The 14,296-nt window shown below is 42.9% G+C and overlaps 1 protein-coding gene across 1 annotated transcript in view; it reads right to left on the bottom strand.

Annotated features, from left to right (window-relative positions):
• Positions 1 to 14,296, bottom strand: part of CEP290 (centrosomal protein 290) — an 862,077-nt gene that overhangs the window by 206,598 nt on the left and 641,183 nt on the right. Inside the window, 1 exon segment of the mRNA XM_053716925.1 lies at positions 1,566 to 1,689. Within this exon segment, the coding sequence (XP_053572900.1) occupies positions 1,566 to 1,689 (124 nt within the window).

Below are 14,296 nucleotides of genomic sequence, written 5' to 3'. Positions count from 1 at the left end.
TGTGTTGGTTATGCAAAACTGGGAAATGGGTAATAAAGGAATTATCTATCTTTTAAAACAATAAAAATTCTGGTGTAGACTGTCCCTTTAACTCGCAATTGATAATGTCTCATTAAGGCATAAATCAATATATTTCAAAACAAGGTTTACTTATTTAATTATCATGCAAAAATATATACCCCCCCCTTTATAGGCACACTCTGCACCTCAACAAAACTGCTGAGGTGCCTACCTGCCCCAGAACACCGGATTATTAGCCGTTGTAATATACAGGAAACCTGGGTGGCAATGTGTCCATACAGTTCCGGAGCTCTAAAACTAAAGTCGGAGCTATCCGATACCGGAGCTGGTAACAGTACGTGTCACCACTCCGGAAGCTCCTAAACAGGATGTGCTAGAAAGCGCGCGCTTCTGACTGCCGCCTCAGAAGGGAACTGCCTCTCTTTGTACAGAGGCAGTCACAGCGGCCATAATGCAAATAAAAAAAACGGCAAACACGTTGCCTGTTAAAACAACCACATGGTTGGTAAGAGTGTTCTGGACCAGTAACAATTAAACCGGAACCAGGAAAAAACAGACTGAGCCACCAATGAGCCAGGCAATTAACCCTGAAATGCCCAGATCATCTAATCACCCTCAGTGCCTGCTAATTTGCCATAATAGATCCTTAAGAGGATCAAAATTAAGTCTAAACGTCCCTTATTCTGCAGCAAGAAGCTGCTTAAAGTGCCAGTGTCCTTTGTAGCTCAAGGAAAAAAATGGAACTTACCTGTAAGTAAGGCTGTCCGGCAGAAAAGACAGCTCACCCGGTGTGAGAGGATGCATTCCTCACATAGACCTGTGAAGAAAGAAAGATTAGAGTAAACTTACTCAGGCTTTCTGAATAGGGCAGCAATCTGTTGAGAGGCACAGTAAGGATTTTACCCCACAAGTTCCCAACTGCTTAAAAACCACCACTGCCCTACTGAAGAGATTGAAGTGGGGTACGGCTAAACCCAAGGAAAGATCAGAGCTAAAGTACTCTGCTTTTAAAATAATAAAATCTTGATTGAAGTAAACTTCTTTTCAGACACCAAAAAAGACTTCACCTCCTCCTCGCACCGCAGGCAAAGAGAATGACTGGGGTGTGGGTAAGGGAAGTGACATATATAGCAGCTTTGCTGTGGTGCCCTTTCCCGCCTCCTGCTGGCCAGGAGTGATATTCCCACTAGTAATTGATGATGCCGTGGACTCACTATAACTTAAGAAATAAATATCTTAGAAATGTTATTTGTTTCAGATGATAAATGTTTATGCCAAAGTGATATACAAAATAGCCTGCGCATGTAAGCAAACGTGCCTCAGGCTGCCTGTCTAAAAAATTAAGTTGCCATACTTGTAGTTTCCCAGGCAGGTTGTATTTAAAAGCTACTTACTACATATAAGGTAAATAGAGGAAGAGAGTACCATTTCTTAAACATTATCTAAGCAAAACTTTAAATTATATTATCTTTGGTATGTAAGATACATCTGAATATAGAATTAAAAATGCAATTAAAGTGCACCTTCACAAATTAATTACTTACTGAGGGTCTAGAAAGAGGTTCTTTTGAAAGTTGCTTCTCCAGTGCATGAAGCTTCTCTTGCAAATATTGATTTTTTAAATGCAAGTCATCTACTAAAGAATCTCGAGGTAAAGCTTGTTTAGACCTGTATCCAAAAAGAGATATAATTAAAGGCTTGACTTAAAAACAATTACCAAGATAATGCTATGATAAGAGGAGTTTAGCAGCTATGAGCATGTACCCAAAGGATCTTCTGACTAATAAAATGTTCATATAGGCTTGACACTTTACACACAAGTGCTCAGTGTTTATAGCTTATCGATGTTGTTCTTTCAAGCAATTCACACATTATGCTTGACAAGCTAGATATCCAAGAGCAACAATTTTCAATGCGTATATTATTTCAATCACAAAGTTAACAGTAATAAATCTCTCATGGTAGTATGCAAAGGTTATACCTTCCCGGCCAAATTATTACATTGTGCACCCAAGTGTAATATTTCTAATTATTTCAACAGCCCAACTGCATCATCTATTCAACAAAACATAAACCTGGCAAATTAATTCCAGTGATGCATTAAAGCTGTTGTTTTAATTCCTAACAAGTCCAGAAAGTTTTTTACCACACATTTTTTAAATGCTGTAACTTTTGTCTCTCTGTGTATATATATATATATATATATATATATATATATATATATATATATATATATATATATATATATATATATAAATTAAGAGACTTAGAAAAATGCCACACAACTTTTGCTAGGAAGATCTAGTACATTTTTAAAGCAAATGCAGATTTGTGAAGATTCAAAGAAGATGAAAACAAAAATTTAGGATTACCTGATAAATTAATCTCTTTCTTTCATGATTGTGAGAGTCCACAAGTCATGTGTGGGGATATTCCCCTCCTGACCACTAGGAGGAGGCAAAAGACACCCCAACACACAAGAGATTTACATTTCTCCCACTTCCCATGACCCTCAGTCATACATATAGCCAGGTAGACGAGGAAACAGGAGAAAGCAGGAAAGATAAAACAGGGCAAAGAATGCAAAAAAATAAAGAGCAGGGCTCATAGATTCTCACCACCATAAAATAAATTAATTTATCAGGTAAGCATAAAAATCCATGACTCATCACATGTGGGAAGCAATACACAAGTTGTGTAGTCCACAAGACCACCGTGAAGGGGTGGGGGCGACAAACAAAGGCAGGACATTACTATTCAGGCACCATGGCCTACAGAACTTTCCTGCGAACGGCAGGCTCAGAAGAAGCATATACATCAAAAAGAAAAAAAAAGTAGAAAATGTCTGTAAAGAAGACAAGTAGCTGCCTTACAAATCTGATCAATAGAAAAGGCCAAAAAATAAGCAACTGCTTTAGTGGAATGAGCAGTAATGCACTTAGGGGAGTTTTTCCTGCAACCAAAAAGCCTTGCAAACTAAGGCTTTAATCCAAACTTCTAAAGTAACAGCCGTAGCTTTATGACTTTTGCAAAAGCCAAAAAAAAGAAGAATGTCTGAAATCTTTTGTGGCTTCCACATAATATTTGAGAGCTCGAACATCATCCAAGTTGTGGAGAAGACGCTCCTTATAATTCTTCTTAGGAGCTGGACAAAAAGAAGGAACCACAATTTCTTGATTGCTAGAATCTGTAGATACCACCTTAAGAATATCTACTGAAGGTCAGAGACTCTTCCAGCCAAGTAAATAGCTAGAAGAAAAAGTACCTTCCAGGATAAAAGCTCAAAAGGTGGAGTTTGAAGAACCCTCAAAACCAGAAAATGTTTCAAAGAGAAACTAGATTAATAAATGGTTTAATTCTGATCAGAGCCTGAACAAAGGCCTTTAACTCCGAAATTGTAACAATTTTCTTATGAAACAAAACAGAAAGAGCCAAAATCTGACCGTTCAATGAACTGGCTGATAAACCTTTATCTAAGCCTTCCTGCAGTAATTCAAGAACTCTAGGAATTCTAAAAGAATTCCAATGATAACCGTTGTGAGATCACGCAAAAAGAAAATTTATGCTTACCTGAAAAATCATCTTAATTACTAATGGGATATTCACCTCCTGGTCAGTAGGAAGAGGCAAAGAGCACCACAGCAGAGCTGTTAAATAGCTCCTCCCTTCCCTCCCACTCCAGTCATTCGACCGAAGTTAGGAAGAGAAAGGAAAAGCCAAGGTGCAGAGGTGTCTGAAGTTTAAAATAACCAACAACCTGTCTACAAAAACAGGGCGGGCCGTGGAGTCATCATGTCAAAAAAGAAAGAAATTTATCAGGTAAGCATAAATTTTCTTTTCTTTTTTATGACACAATGAGTCCACGGATCATCTTAATTACTAATGGGATTCAATACCCAAGCTATAGTACACATATGATAGGGAGGGACAAGACAGGGAACCTAAATGGAAAGCACCACTGCTTGAAGAACCTTTCTCCCAAAAACAGCCTCAGCCGAGGGAAAAGTGTCAAATTTGTAAAACATTGAAAAAGTGTGAAGAGAAGACCGAGTTGCAGCCTTGCAAATCTGTTCCACAGAAGCTTCATTTTTGAATGCCCATGAAGAAGCAACAGCCCTCGTGGAATGAGCCGTGACCCTCTCGGGAGGCTGCTGTCCAGCAGTCTCATATGCAAAACGTATGATACTCTTCAACCAAAAAGAAAGAGAAATAGTCGTAGCTTTCTGTCCCCTACGTTTTCCTGAGAAAATCACAAACAAAGAAGAAGACTGACGAAAGTCCTTAGTCGCCTGTAAGTAAAACTTTAAAGCACGGACCACGTCTAAATTGTGCAGAAGACGTTCTTTCTGAGAAGAAGGATTAGGGCACAAAGAAGGAACAACAATCTCCTGATTAATGTTCCTATCAGAAACAACCTTAGGAAGAAATCCTAATTTAGTACGTAAAACTACCTTATCTGAAAGTAAAATAAGATAAGGAGACTCATACTGCAATGCCAAGAGCTTTGACACTCTGCGAGCAGAAGAAATAGCAACAAGAAATAAAACTTTCCAAGATAACAACTTGATATCCAAGGAATGCATAGGCTCAAACAGAGCCCCTTGAAGAACTTTGAGAACTAAATTAAGACTCCATGGAGGAGTAACTGGTTTGACCACAGGCCTGATCCTGACCAAGGCCTGACAAAAGGATTGAACATCTGGGACATCTGCCAGACGTTTGTGAAAAAAAAATGGATAAAGCCGAGATTTGACCCTTCAGGGAACTCGCGGATAAACCCTTCTCCAAACCCTCTTGGAGAAAAGACCAAATTCTAGGAATCCTAACCTTACTCCATGAGTAGCTCTTGGATTCACACCAATAAAGATATTTACGCCAAATCTTATGGTAAATCCTTCTAGTCACAGGCTTATGAGCCTGAACCATGGTCTCTATGACTGAATCAGAAAACCCTGCTTGGATAAAATTAAGTGTTCAATCTCCAAGCAGTCAGCTTCAGAGAAACTAGATTTGGGTGAAGGAAGGGCCCCTGAATCAGAAGGTCCTTCCTCAACGGGAGTCTCCAAGGTGGCAGAGATGCCATTTCCACCAGATCCGCATACCAAATCCTGCGAGGCCAGGCTGGAGCTATGAGGATCACCGAAGCCCTCTCCTGTTTGATTCGAGCAATTACCCGAGGAAGAAGCGCAAATGGAGGAAATAGGTATGCTAGACTGAATGTCCAAGGGACCGCCAGAGCATCTATCAGTTCCGCTTGGGGGTCCCTGGACCTCGACCCGTATCTCGGGAGCTTGGCATTTTGTCGAGATGCCATGAGATCTAACTCCGGCTGACCCCATTTGAGAATCAGGCTGGAGAATACTTCCAGATGGAGTTCCCACTCCCCCGGATGAAAGGTCTGCCAGCTCAGAAAGTCCGCCTCCCAGTTGTCCACCCCTGGGATGTGAATTGCCGGCAGGTAGCAAGAATGGGTCTCCGCCCACTGAATTATCCTGGTTACCTCGGTCTTCGCTAAGGAACTCCTCTTTCCTCCTTGATGATTGATGTAAGCCACTGAAGTTATGTTGTCCAACTGGAACCTGATAAACTGGGCAGAGGCTATCTGAGGTCAGGCCAGAAGAGCATTGAAGATCGCTCTCAGTTCCAGGATGTTTATAGGAAGAACAGACTCTGACTGAGTCCAAACTCCCTGAGCCTTTAGGGAGCACCAGACAGCTCCCCACCCTAGAAGGCTGGCGTCTGTTGTCAAAATCACCCAAGACGGTCTGCGAAAGCAGGTTCCCTGGGAGAGATGATCCAGAGACAAACACCATTGAAGAGAATCCCTTGTCTCCTGTTCCAGAGTTATTTGAGGTGACAAGTCTGCATAATCCCTGTTCCATTGCTGAGCATGTTCAACTGCAGAGGTCTGAGATGGAAACGAGCAAACGGGATGATGTCCATTGCCGCAACCATCATCCCGATTAACTCCATACACTGAGCCACTGACGGCCGTGGAGTGGACTGAAGAACTAGACAAGTATCGATAATCTTTGATTTCCTGACTTCTGTCAGAAAAATCTTCATGGAAAGGGAGTCTATTATGGTTCCCAAGAAGGTTACCCTTGTGTCTGGAACTAAGGAACTCTTTCCCAAATTTACCTTCCACCCGTGAGATCTCAGGAAAGAAAACACTATGTGGGTGTGGGATCTTGCTTGTTGAAAAGATGTCGCCTGGACTAGAATGTCGTCCAGGTAAGGCACCACCCCAATGCCCCGTGCCTGAAGGACTGCCAGCAGAGACCCCAGAACCTTTGTGAAGATTCTGGGAGCCGTGGCCAGGTCGAAAGGAAGAGCCACGAACTGGAAGTGTTTGTCGAGGAAGGCAAACCTCAGGAACTTGTGATGATCCCTGTGAATAGGGACATGTAGGTACGCATCTTTTAAATCCACAGTTGTCATGAATTGACCCTCCTGGATTAATGGAAGAATAGAACAAATAGTTTCCATCATGAAGGAAGGAATCCTGAGAAATTTGTTTAGACTCTTTAGGTCTAAAATTGGTCTGAAGGTTCCCTCTTTTTTCGGAACCACAAACAGATTGGAATAAAAACCCTGACCCTGTTCCTGGACTGGAACAGGAACAATGTCGCCCAGGGCGGAGAGATCTTCTACACAGAGTAAGAATGCCTTTCCTTTTGTCTGGTCTGCAGATAATCTTGAAAGCAGAAACCTGCCTCTGGGAGGAAAACTTTTGAACTCCAATTTGTATCCCTGAGAGACTATTTCTATTGCCCAGGGATCCTGAATGTCCCGAACCCAAGCCTGAACAAAGAAGGAAAGTTTGCCCCCTACCAGATCCGGTCCTGGACCGGGGGCATGCCCTTTATGCTGTTTTGGATTCAATAGCAGGCTTCTTGGATTGTTTACCCTTCCAAGATTGGTTGGGTCTCCATGTAGGTTTAGATTGTTCCTGCTTAGAGGAGGAAGAGGGAGACTTTCCCTTGAAATTTCTAAAGGAACGAAAATTACTCTGTCGTCCTTTTTGTTTGTTTCTCTTATCCTGAGGGAGGAGATGACCCTTACCTCCCGTGATATCGGAAATAATTTCCTTCAGGCCAGGTCCAAACAAGGTCTTCCCCTTGTAAGGGATCGCTAAAAGTTTAGACTTAGATGACACGTCCGCAGACCGAGGTTTTAACCATAAGGCTCTGTGTGCTAGAACAGAGAAACCCGAGCTCTTAGCTCCCAGTTTAATAATTTGCAAGGCTCCTATGTCCATACTGAATCACAATGAAATAAAAAGGCAATAAAAACAGAATTTATGTTTACCTGATAAATTGCTTTCTCCAACGGTGTGTCCGGTCCACGGCGTCATCCTTACTTGTGGGATATTCTCTTCCCCAACAGGAAATGGCAAAGAGCCCAGCAAAGCTGGTCACATGATCCCTCCTAGGCTCCGCCTACCCCAGTCATTCGACCGACGTTAAGGAGGAATATTTGCATAGGAGAAACCATATGATACCGTGGTGACTGTAGTTAAAGAAAATAAATTATCAGACCTGATTAAAAAACCAGGGCGGGCCGTGGACCGGACACACCGTTGGAGAAAGCAATTTATCAGGTAAACATAAATTCTGTTTTCTCCAACATAGGTGTGTCCGGTCCACGGCGTCATCCTTACTTGTGGGAACCAATACCAAAGCTTTAGGACACGGATGAAGGGAGGGAGCAAATCAGGTCACCTAAATGGAAGGCACCACGGCTTGCAAAACCTTTCTCCCAAAAACAGCCTCAGAAGAAGCAAAAGTATCAAACTTGTAAAATTTGGTAAAAGTGTGCAGTGAAGACCAAGTCGCTGCCCTACATATCTGATCAACAGAAGCCTCGTTCTTGAAGGCCCATGTGGAAGCCACAGCCCTAGTGGAATGAGCTGTGATTCTTTCAGGAGGCTGCCGTCCGGCAGTCTCGTAAGCCAATCTGATGATGCTTTTAATCCAAAAAGAGAGAGAGGTATAAGTTGCTTTTTGACCTCTCCTTTTACCAGAATAAACAACAAACAAGGAAGATGTTTGTCTAAAATCCTTTGTAGCATCTAAATAGAATTTTAGAGCGCGAACAACATCCAAATTGTGCAACAAACGTTCCTTCTTCGAAACTGGTTTCGGACACAAAGAAGGCACGACTATCTCCTGGTTAATGTTTTTGTTAGAAACAACTTTTGGAAGAAAACCAGGTTTAGTACGTAAAACCACCTTATCTGCATGGAACACCAGATAAGGAGGAGAACACTGCAGAGCAGATAATTCTGAAACTCTTCTAGCAGAAGAAATTGCAACCAAAAACAAAACTTTCCAAGATAATAACTTAATATCAACGGAATGTAAAGGTTCAAACGGAACCCCCTGAAGAACTGAAAGAACTAAGTTGAGACTCCAAGGAGGAGTCAAAGGTTTGTAAACAGGCTTGATTCTAACCAGAGCCTGAACAAAGGCTTGAACATCTGGCACAGCTGCCAGCTTTTTGTGAAGTAACACAGACAAGGCAGAAATCTGTCCCTTCAAGGAACTTGCAGATAATCCTTTCTCCAATCCTTCTTGGAGAAAGGATAGAATCTTAGGAATCTTTACCTTGTCCCAGGGGAATCCTTTAGATTCACACCAACAGATATATTTTTTCCATATTTTGTGGTAAATTTTTCTAGTTACAGGCTTTCTGGCCTGAACAAGAGTATCAATAACAGAATCTGAGAACCCTCGTTTTGATAAAATCAAGCGTTCAATCTCCAAGCAGTCAGCTGGAGTGAGACCAGATTCGGATGTTCGAACGGACCTTGAACAAGAAGGTCTCGTCTCAAAGGTAGCTTCCATGGTGGAGCCGATGACATATTCACCAGATCTGCATACCAAGTCCTGCGTGGCCACGCAGGAGCTATCAAGATCACCGACGCCCTCTCCTGATGGATCCTGGCTACCAGCCTGGGGATGAGAGGAAACGGCGGGAATACATAAGCTAGTTTGAAGGTCCAAGGTGCTACTAGTGCATCTACTAGAGTCGCCTTGGGATCCCTGGATCTGGACCCGTAGCAAGGAACCTTGAAGTTCTGACGAGAGGCCATCAGATCCATGTCTGGAATGCCCCACAGTTGAGTGATTTGGGCAAAGATTTCCGGATGGAGTTCCCACTCCCCCGGATGCAATGTCTGACGACTCAGAAAATCCGCTTCCCAATTTTCCACTCCTGGGATGTGGATTGCAGACAGGTGGCAGGAGCGAGTCTCCGCCCATTAAATGATTTTGGTCACTTCTTCCATCGCCAGGGAACTCCTTGTTCCCCCCTGATGGTTGATGTATGCAACAGTCGTCATGTTGTCTGATTGAAACCGTATGAACTTGGCCTTCGCTAGCTGAGGCCAAGCCTTGAGAGCATTGAATATCGCTCTCAGTTCCAGAATATTTATCGGTAGAAGAGATTCTTCCCGAGACCAAAGACCCTGAGCTTTCAGGGATCCCCAGACCGCGCCCCAGCCCATCAGACTGGCGTCGGTCGTGACAATGACCCACTCTGGTCTGCGGAAGGTCATCCCTTGTGACAGGTTGTCCAGGGACAGCCACCAACGGAGTGAGTCTCTGGTCCTCTGATTTACTTGTATCTTCGGAGACAAGTCTGTATAGTCCCCATTCCACTGACTGAGCATGCACAGTTGTAATGGTCTTAGATGAATGCGCGCAAAAGGAACTATGTCCATTGCCGCTACCATCAAACCTATTACTTCCATGCACTGCGCTATGGAAGGAAGAGGAACGGAATGAAGTGTCCGACAAGAGTTTAGAAGTTTTGTTTTTCTGGCCTCTGTCAGAAAAATCCTCATTTCTAAGGAGTCTATTATTGTTCCCAAGAAGGGAACCCTTGTCGACGGAGATAGAGAACTCTTTTCCACGTTCACTTTCCATCCGTGAGATCTGAGAAAGGCCAGGACTATGTCCGTGTGAGCCTTTGCTTGAGGAAGGGACGACGCTTGAATCAGAATGTCGTCCAAGTAAGGTACTACTGCAATGCCCCTTGGTCTTAGCACCGCTAGAAGGGACCCTAGTATCTTTGTGAAAATCCTTGGAGCAGTGGCTAATCCGAAAGGAAGCGCCACGAACTGGTAATGCTTGTCCAGGAATGCGAACCTTAGGAACCGATGATGTTCCTTGTGGATAGGAATATGTAGATACGCATCCTTTAAATCCACCGTGGTCATGAATTGACCTTCCTGGATGGAAGGAAGAATTGTTCGAATGGTTTCCATCTTGAACGATGGAACCTTGAGAAACTTGTTTAAGATCTTGAGATCTAAGATTGGTCTGAACGTTCCCTCTTTTTTGGGAACTATGAACAGATTGGAGTAGAACCCCATCCCTTGTTCTCCTAATGGAACAGGATGAATCACTCCCATTTTTAGCAGGTCTTCTACACAATGTAAGAATGCCTGTCTTTTTATGTGGTCTGAAGACAATTGAGACCTGTGGAACCTCCCCCTTGGGGGAAGCCCCTTGAATTCCAGAAGATAACCTTGGGAGACTATTTCTAGTGCCCAAGGATCCAGAACATCTCTTGCCCAAGCCTGAGCGAAGAGAGAGAGTCTGCCCCCCACCAGATCCGGTCCCGGATCGGGGGCCAACATTTCATGCTGTCTTGGTAGCAGTGGCAGGTTTCTTGGCCTGCTTTCCCTTGTTCCAGCCTTGCATTGGTCTCCAGGCTGGCTTGGCTTGAGAAGTATTACCCTCTTGTTTAGAGGACGTAGCACTTGGGGCTGGTCCGTTTCTACGAAAGGGACGAAAATTAGGTTTATTTTTGGCCTTGAAAGACCTATCCTGAGGAAGGGCGTGGCCCTTACCCCCAGTGATATCAGAGATAATCTCTTTCAAGTCAGGGCCAAACAGCGTTTTCCCCTTGAAAGGAATGTTAAGTAGTTTGTTCTTGGAAGACGCATCCGCTGACCAAGATTTCAACCAAAGCGCTCTGCGCGCCACAATAGCAAACCCAGAATTTTTCGCCGCTAACCTAGCCAATTGCAAAGTGGCGTCTAGGGTGAAAGAATTAGCCAATTTGAGAGCACGGATTCTGTCCATAATCTCCTCATAAGGAGGAGAATCACTATCGATCGCCTTAACTAGTTCATCGAACCAGAAACACGCGGCTGTAGTGACAGGGACAATGCATGAAATTGGTTGTAGAAGGTAACCTTGCTGAACAAACATCTTTTTAAGCAAACCTTCTAATTTTTTATCCATAGGATCTTTGAAAGCACAACTATCTTCTATGGGTATAGTGGTGCGTTTGTTTAAAGTAGAAACCGCTCCCTCGACCTTGGGGACTGTCTGCCATAAGTCCTTTCTGGGGTCGACCATAGGAAACAATTTTTTAAATATGGGGGGAGGGACGAAAGGTATACCGGGCCTTTCCCATTCTTTATTTACAATGTCCGCCACCCGCTTGGGTATAGGAAAAGCTTCTGGGAGCCCCGGGACCTCTAGGAACTTGTCCATTTTACATAGTTTCTCTGGGATGATCAAATTCTCACAATCATCCAGAGTGGATAATACCTCCTTAAGCAGAGCGCGGAGATGTTCCAACTTAAATTTAAATGTAATCACATCGGGTTCAGCTTGTTGAGAAATTTTCCCTGAATCTGAAATTTCTCCCTCAGACAAAACCTCCCTGGCCCCCTCAGACTGGTGTAGGGGCATTTCAGAACCATTATCATCAGCGTCCTCATGCTCTTCAGTATCTAAAACAGAGCAGTCGCGCTTACGCTGATAAGTGGGCATTTTGGCTAAAATGTTTTTGATAGAATTATCCATTACAGCCGTTAATTGTTGCATAGTAAGGAGTATTGGCGCGCTAGATGTACTAGGGGCCTCCTGAGTGGGCAAGACTCGTGTAGACGAAGGAGGGAATAATGCAGTACCATGCTTACTCCCCTCACTTGAGGAATCATCTTGGGCATCATTTTCAGTGTCACATAAATCACATTTATTTAAATGAGAAGGAACCCTGGCTTCCCCACATTCAGAACACAGTCTATCTGGTAGTTCAGACATGTTAAACAGGCATAAACTTGATAACAAAGTACAAAAAACGTTTTAAAATAAAACCGTTACTGTCACTTTAAATTTTAAACTGAACACACTTTATTACTGCAATTGCGAAAAAGTATGAAGGAATTTTTCAAAATTCACCAAAATTTCACCACAGTGTCTTAAAGCCTTAAAAGTATTGCACACCAACTTTGGAAGCTTTAACCCTTAAAATAACGGAACCGGAGCCGTTTTTAACTTTAACCCCTTTACAGTCCCTGGTATCTGCTTTGCTGAGACCCAACCAAGCCCAAAGGGGAATACGATACCAAATGATGCCTTCAGAAAGTCTTTTCTATGTATCAGAGCTCCTCACACATGCGACTGCATGTCATGCCTCTCAAAAACAAGTGCGCAATACCGGCGCGAAAATGAGGCTCTGCCTATGATTAGGGAAAGCCCCTAAAGAATAAGGTGTCTAAAACAGTGCCTGCCGATATTATTTTACCAAAATACCCAGATTAAATGATTCCTCAAGGCTAAATATGTGTAATATATGAATCGATTTAGCCCAGAAAAAGTCTACAGTCATAATAAGCCCTTGTGAAGCCCTTATTTACTTTCTGAATAAACATGGCTTACCGGATCCCATAGGGAAAATGACAGCTTCCAGCATTACTTCGTCTTGTTAGAATGTGTCATACCTCAAGCAGCAAAAGACTGCTCACTGTTCCCCCAACTGAAGTTAATTCCTCTCAACAGTCCTGTGTGGAACAGCCATGGATTTTAGTAACGGTTGCTAAAATCATTTTCCTCTTACAAACAGAAATCTTCATCTCTTTTCTGTTTCAGAGTAAATAGTACATACCAGCACTATTTTAAAATAACAAACTCTTGATTGAATAATAAAAACTACAGTTAAACACTAAAAAACTCTAAGCCATCTCCGTGGAGATGTTGCCTGTACAACGGCAAAGAGAATGACTGGGGTAGGCGGAGCCTAGGAGGGATCATGTGACCAGCTTTGCTGGGCTCTTTGCCATTTCCTGTTGGGGAAGAGAATATCCCACAAGTAAGGATGACGCCGTGGACCGGACACACCTATGTTGGTGAAAACTTTATTTTTTTTAAAAAAAGTTTGAATGTAAAAAACTGTACCTTTAAAGAGAAACTTTTTTACTGCAAGTGCTAAAAAATGAGTTTGAAGCATATTTTAAGGCAAAAAAAACATAAAAACTGCACCCCTACACCTCAGCAGCTCTGCTGAGGTGCCTACCTTACTGCCAGACCAGAGTCTCTCTCTTCCAGCAAACGATCCGTTAGAGCAGCAAACGATGCAGTAACCTTCCTAACCCAGAAACGCTTGTTCCCTTATGTAAAAACAAGCGCTTAAAAAGCAGAGGAACTATCCGGTGTGCATCCGGTGTGACCTCCAGATAGAGACGCAGTTTAGATAGTAATACTAATAGTATCCTTTCCGGGCGTAAAATAGTAAGAAAACGCGCCATAGTACCTAAACCACCATAAAGCTTGTCTCCCAGCCCCAGTGCCTGTACATGCTGTCTTGTTCTCTCAGATTCTGAGAGTATAATGTGTCCAAGGTGCCTATGTCTTCCCTGCAACAATAAGCCCCATATGTGTATACTTAGAAATAAAGTAAAGTGCTCCTTTTCCTCAAGTCCCAGGAAAAAAAAAATCAAGCACTTACCTCATATGTCTGCCTGATAGCCAAGGCAGTTCACCAGGTTTGAGGGGTCCTATCCCCCACATGGACCTGTGAAGAAAATAAATTCCTGACTATAAATTCCTCAGGTTTTCATGGTTAGGGCAGCAATAATATGGGAGGCACAGAGAGAATTATTTCCCACAAGTTCCCATTGCTCTAAAGCCACCAAATGCCCTACTGAAGAGGCTGATATGGACTACGGTTAAGCCCCAAGACAAAGCAGTACAATCTTGCACTACTTTAAAAATAATAAACTCTTGATTGAAGAATCTTTTCTAACACCTCACTTTACCACATCCTATCCCTAAAGTAGGCAAAGAGAATGACTGGGGTGGAAAGGAAGGGAGGAGCTATTTAACAGCTCTGCTGTGGTGCTCTTTGCCTCGTCCTGCTGACAAAGAGGTGAATATCCCATTAGTAATTAAGATGATCTGTGGACTCATCGTGTCATAAAAAAGAAAAAGGTTTTCCAGACTTTATGATAAATACGACTGGTAACAGGTTT

Source organism: Bombina bombina, chromosome 6 (assembly GCF_027579735.1).
Source record: "Bombina bombina isolate aBomBom1 chromosome 6, aBomBom1.pri, whole genome shotgun sequence".
Lineage (NCBI taxonomy): Eukaryota > Metazoa > Chordata > Amphibia > Anura > Bombinatoridae > Bombina > Bombina bombina.
This window is presented reverse-complemented; position numbering and strand designations above follow the sequence as displayed.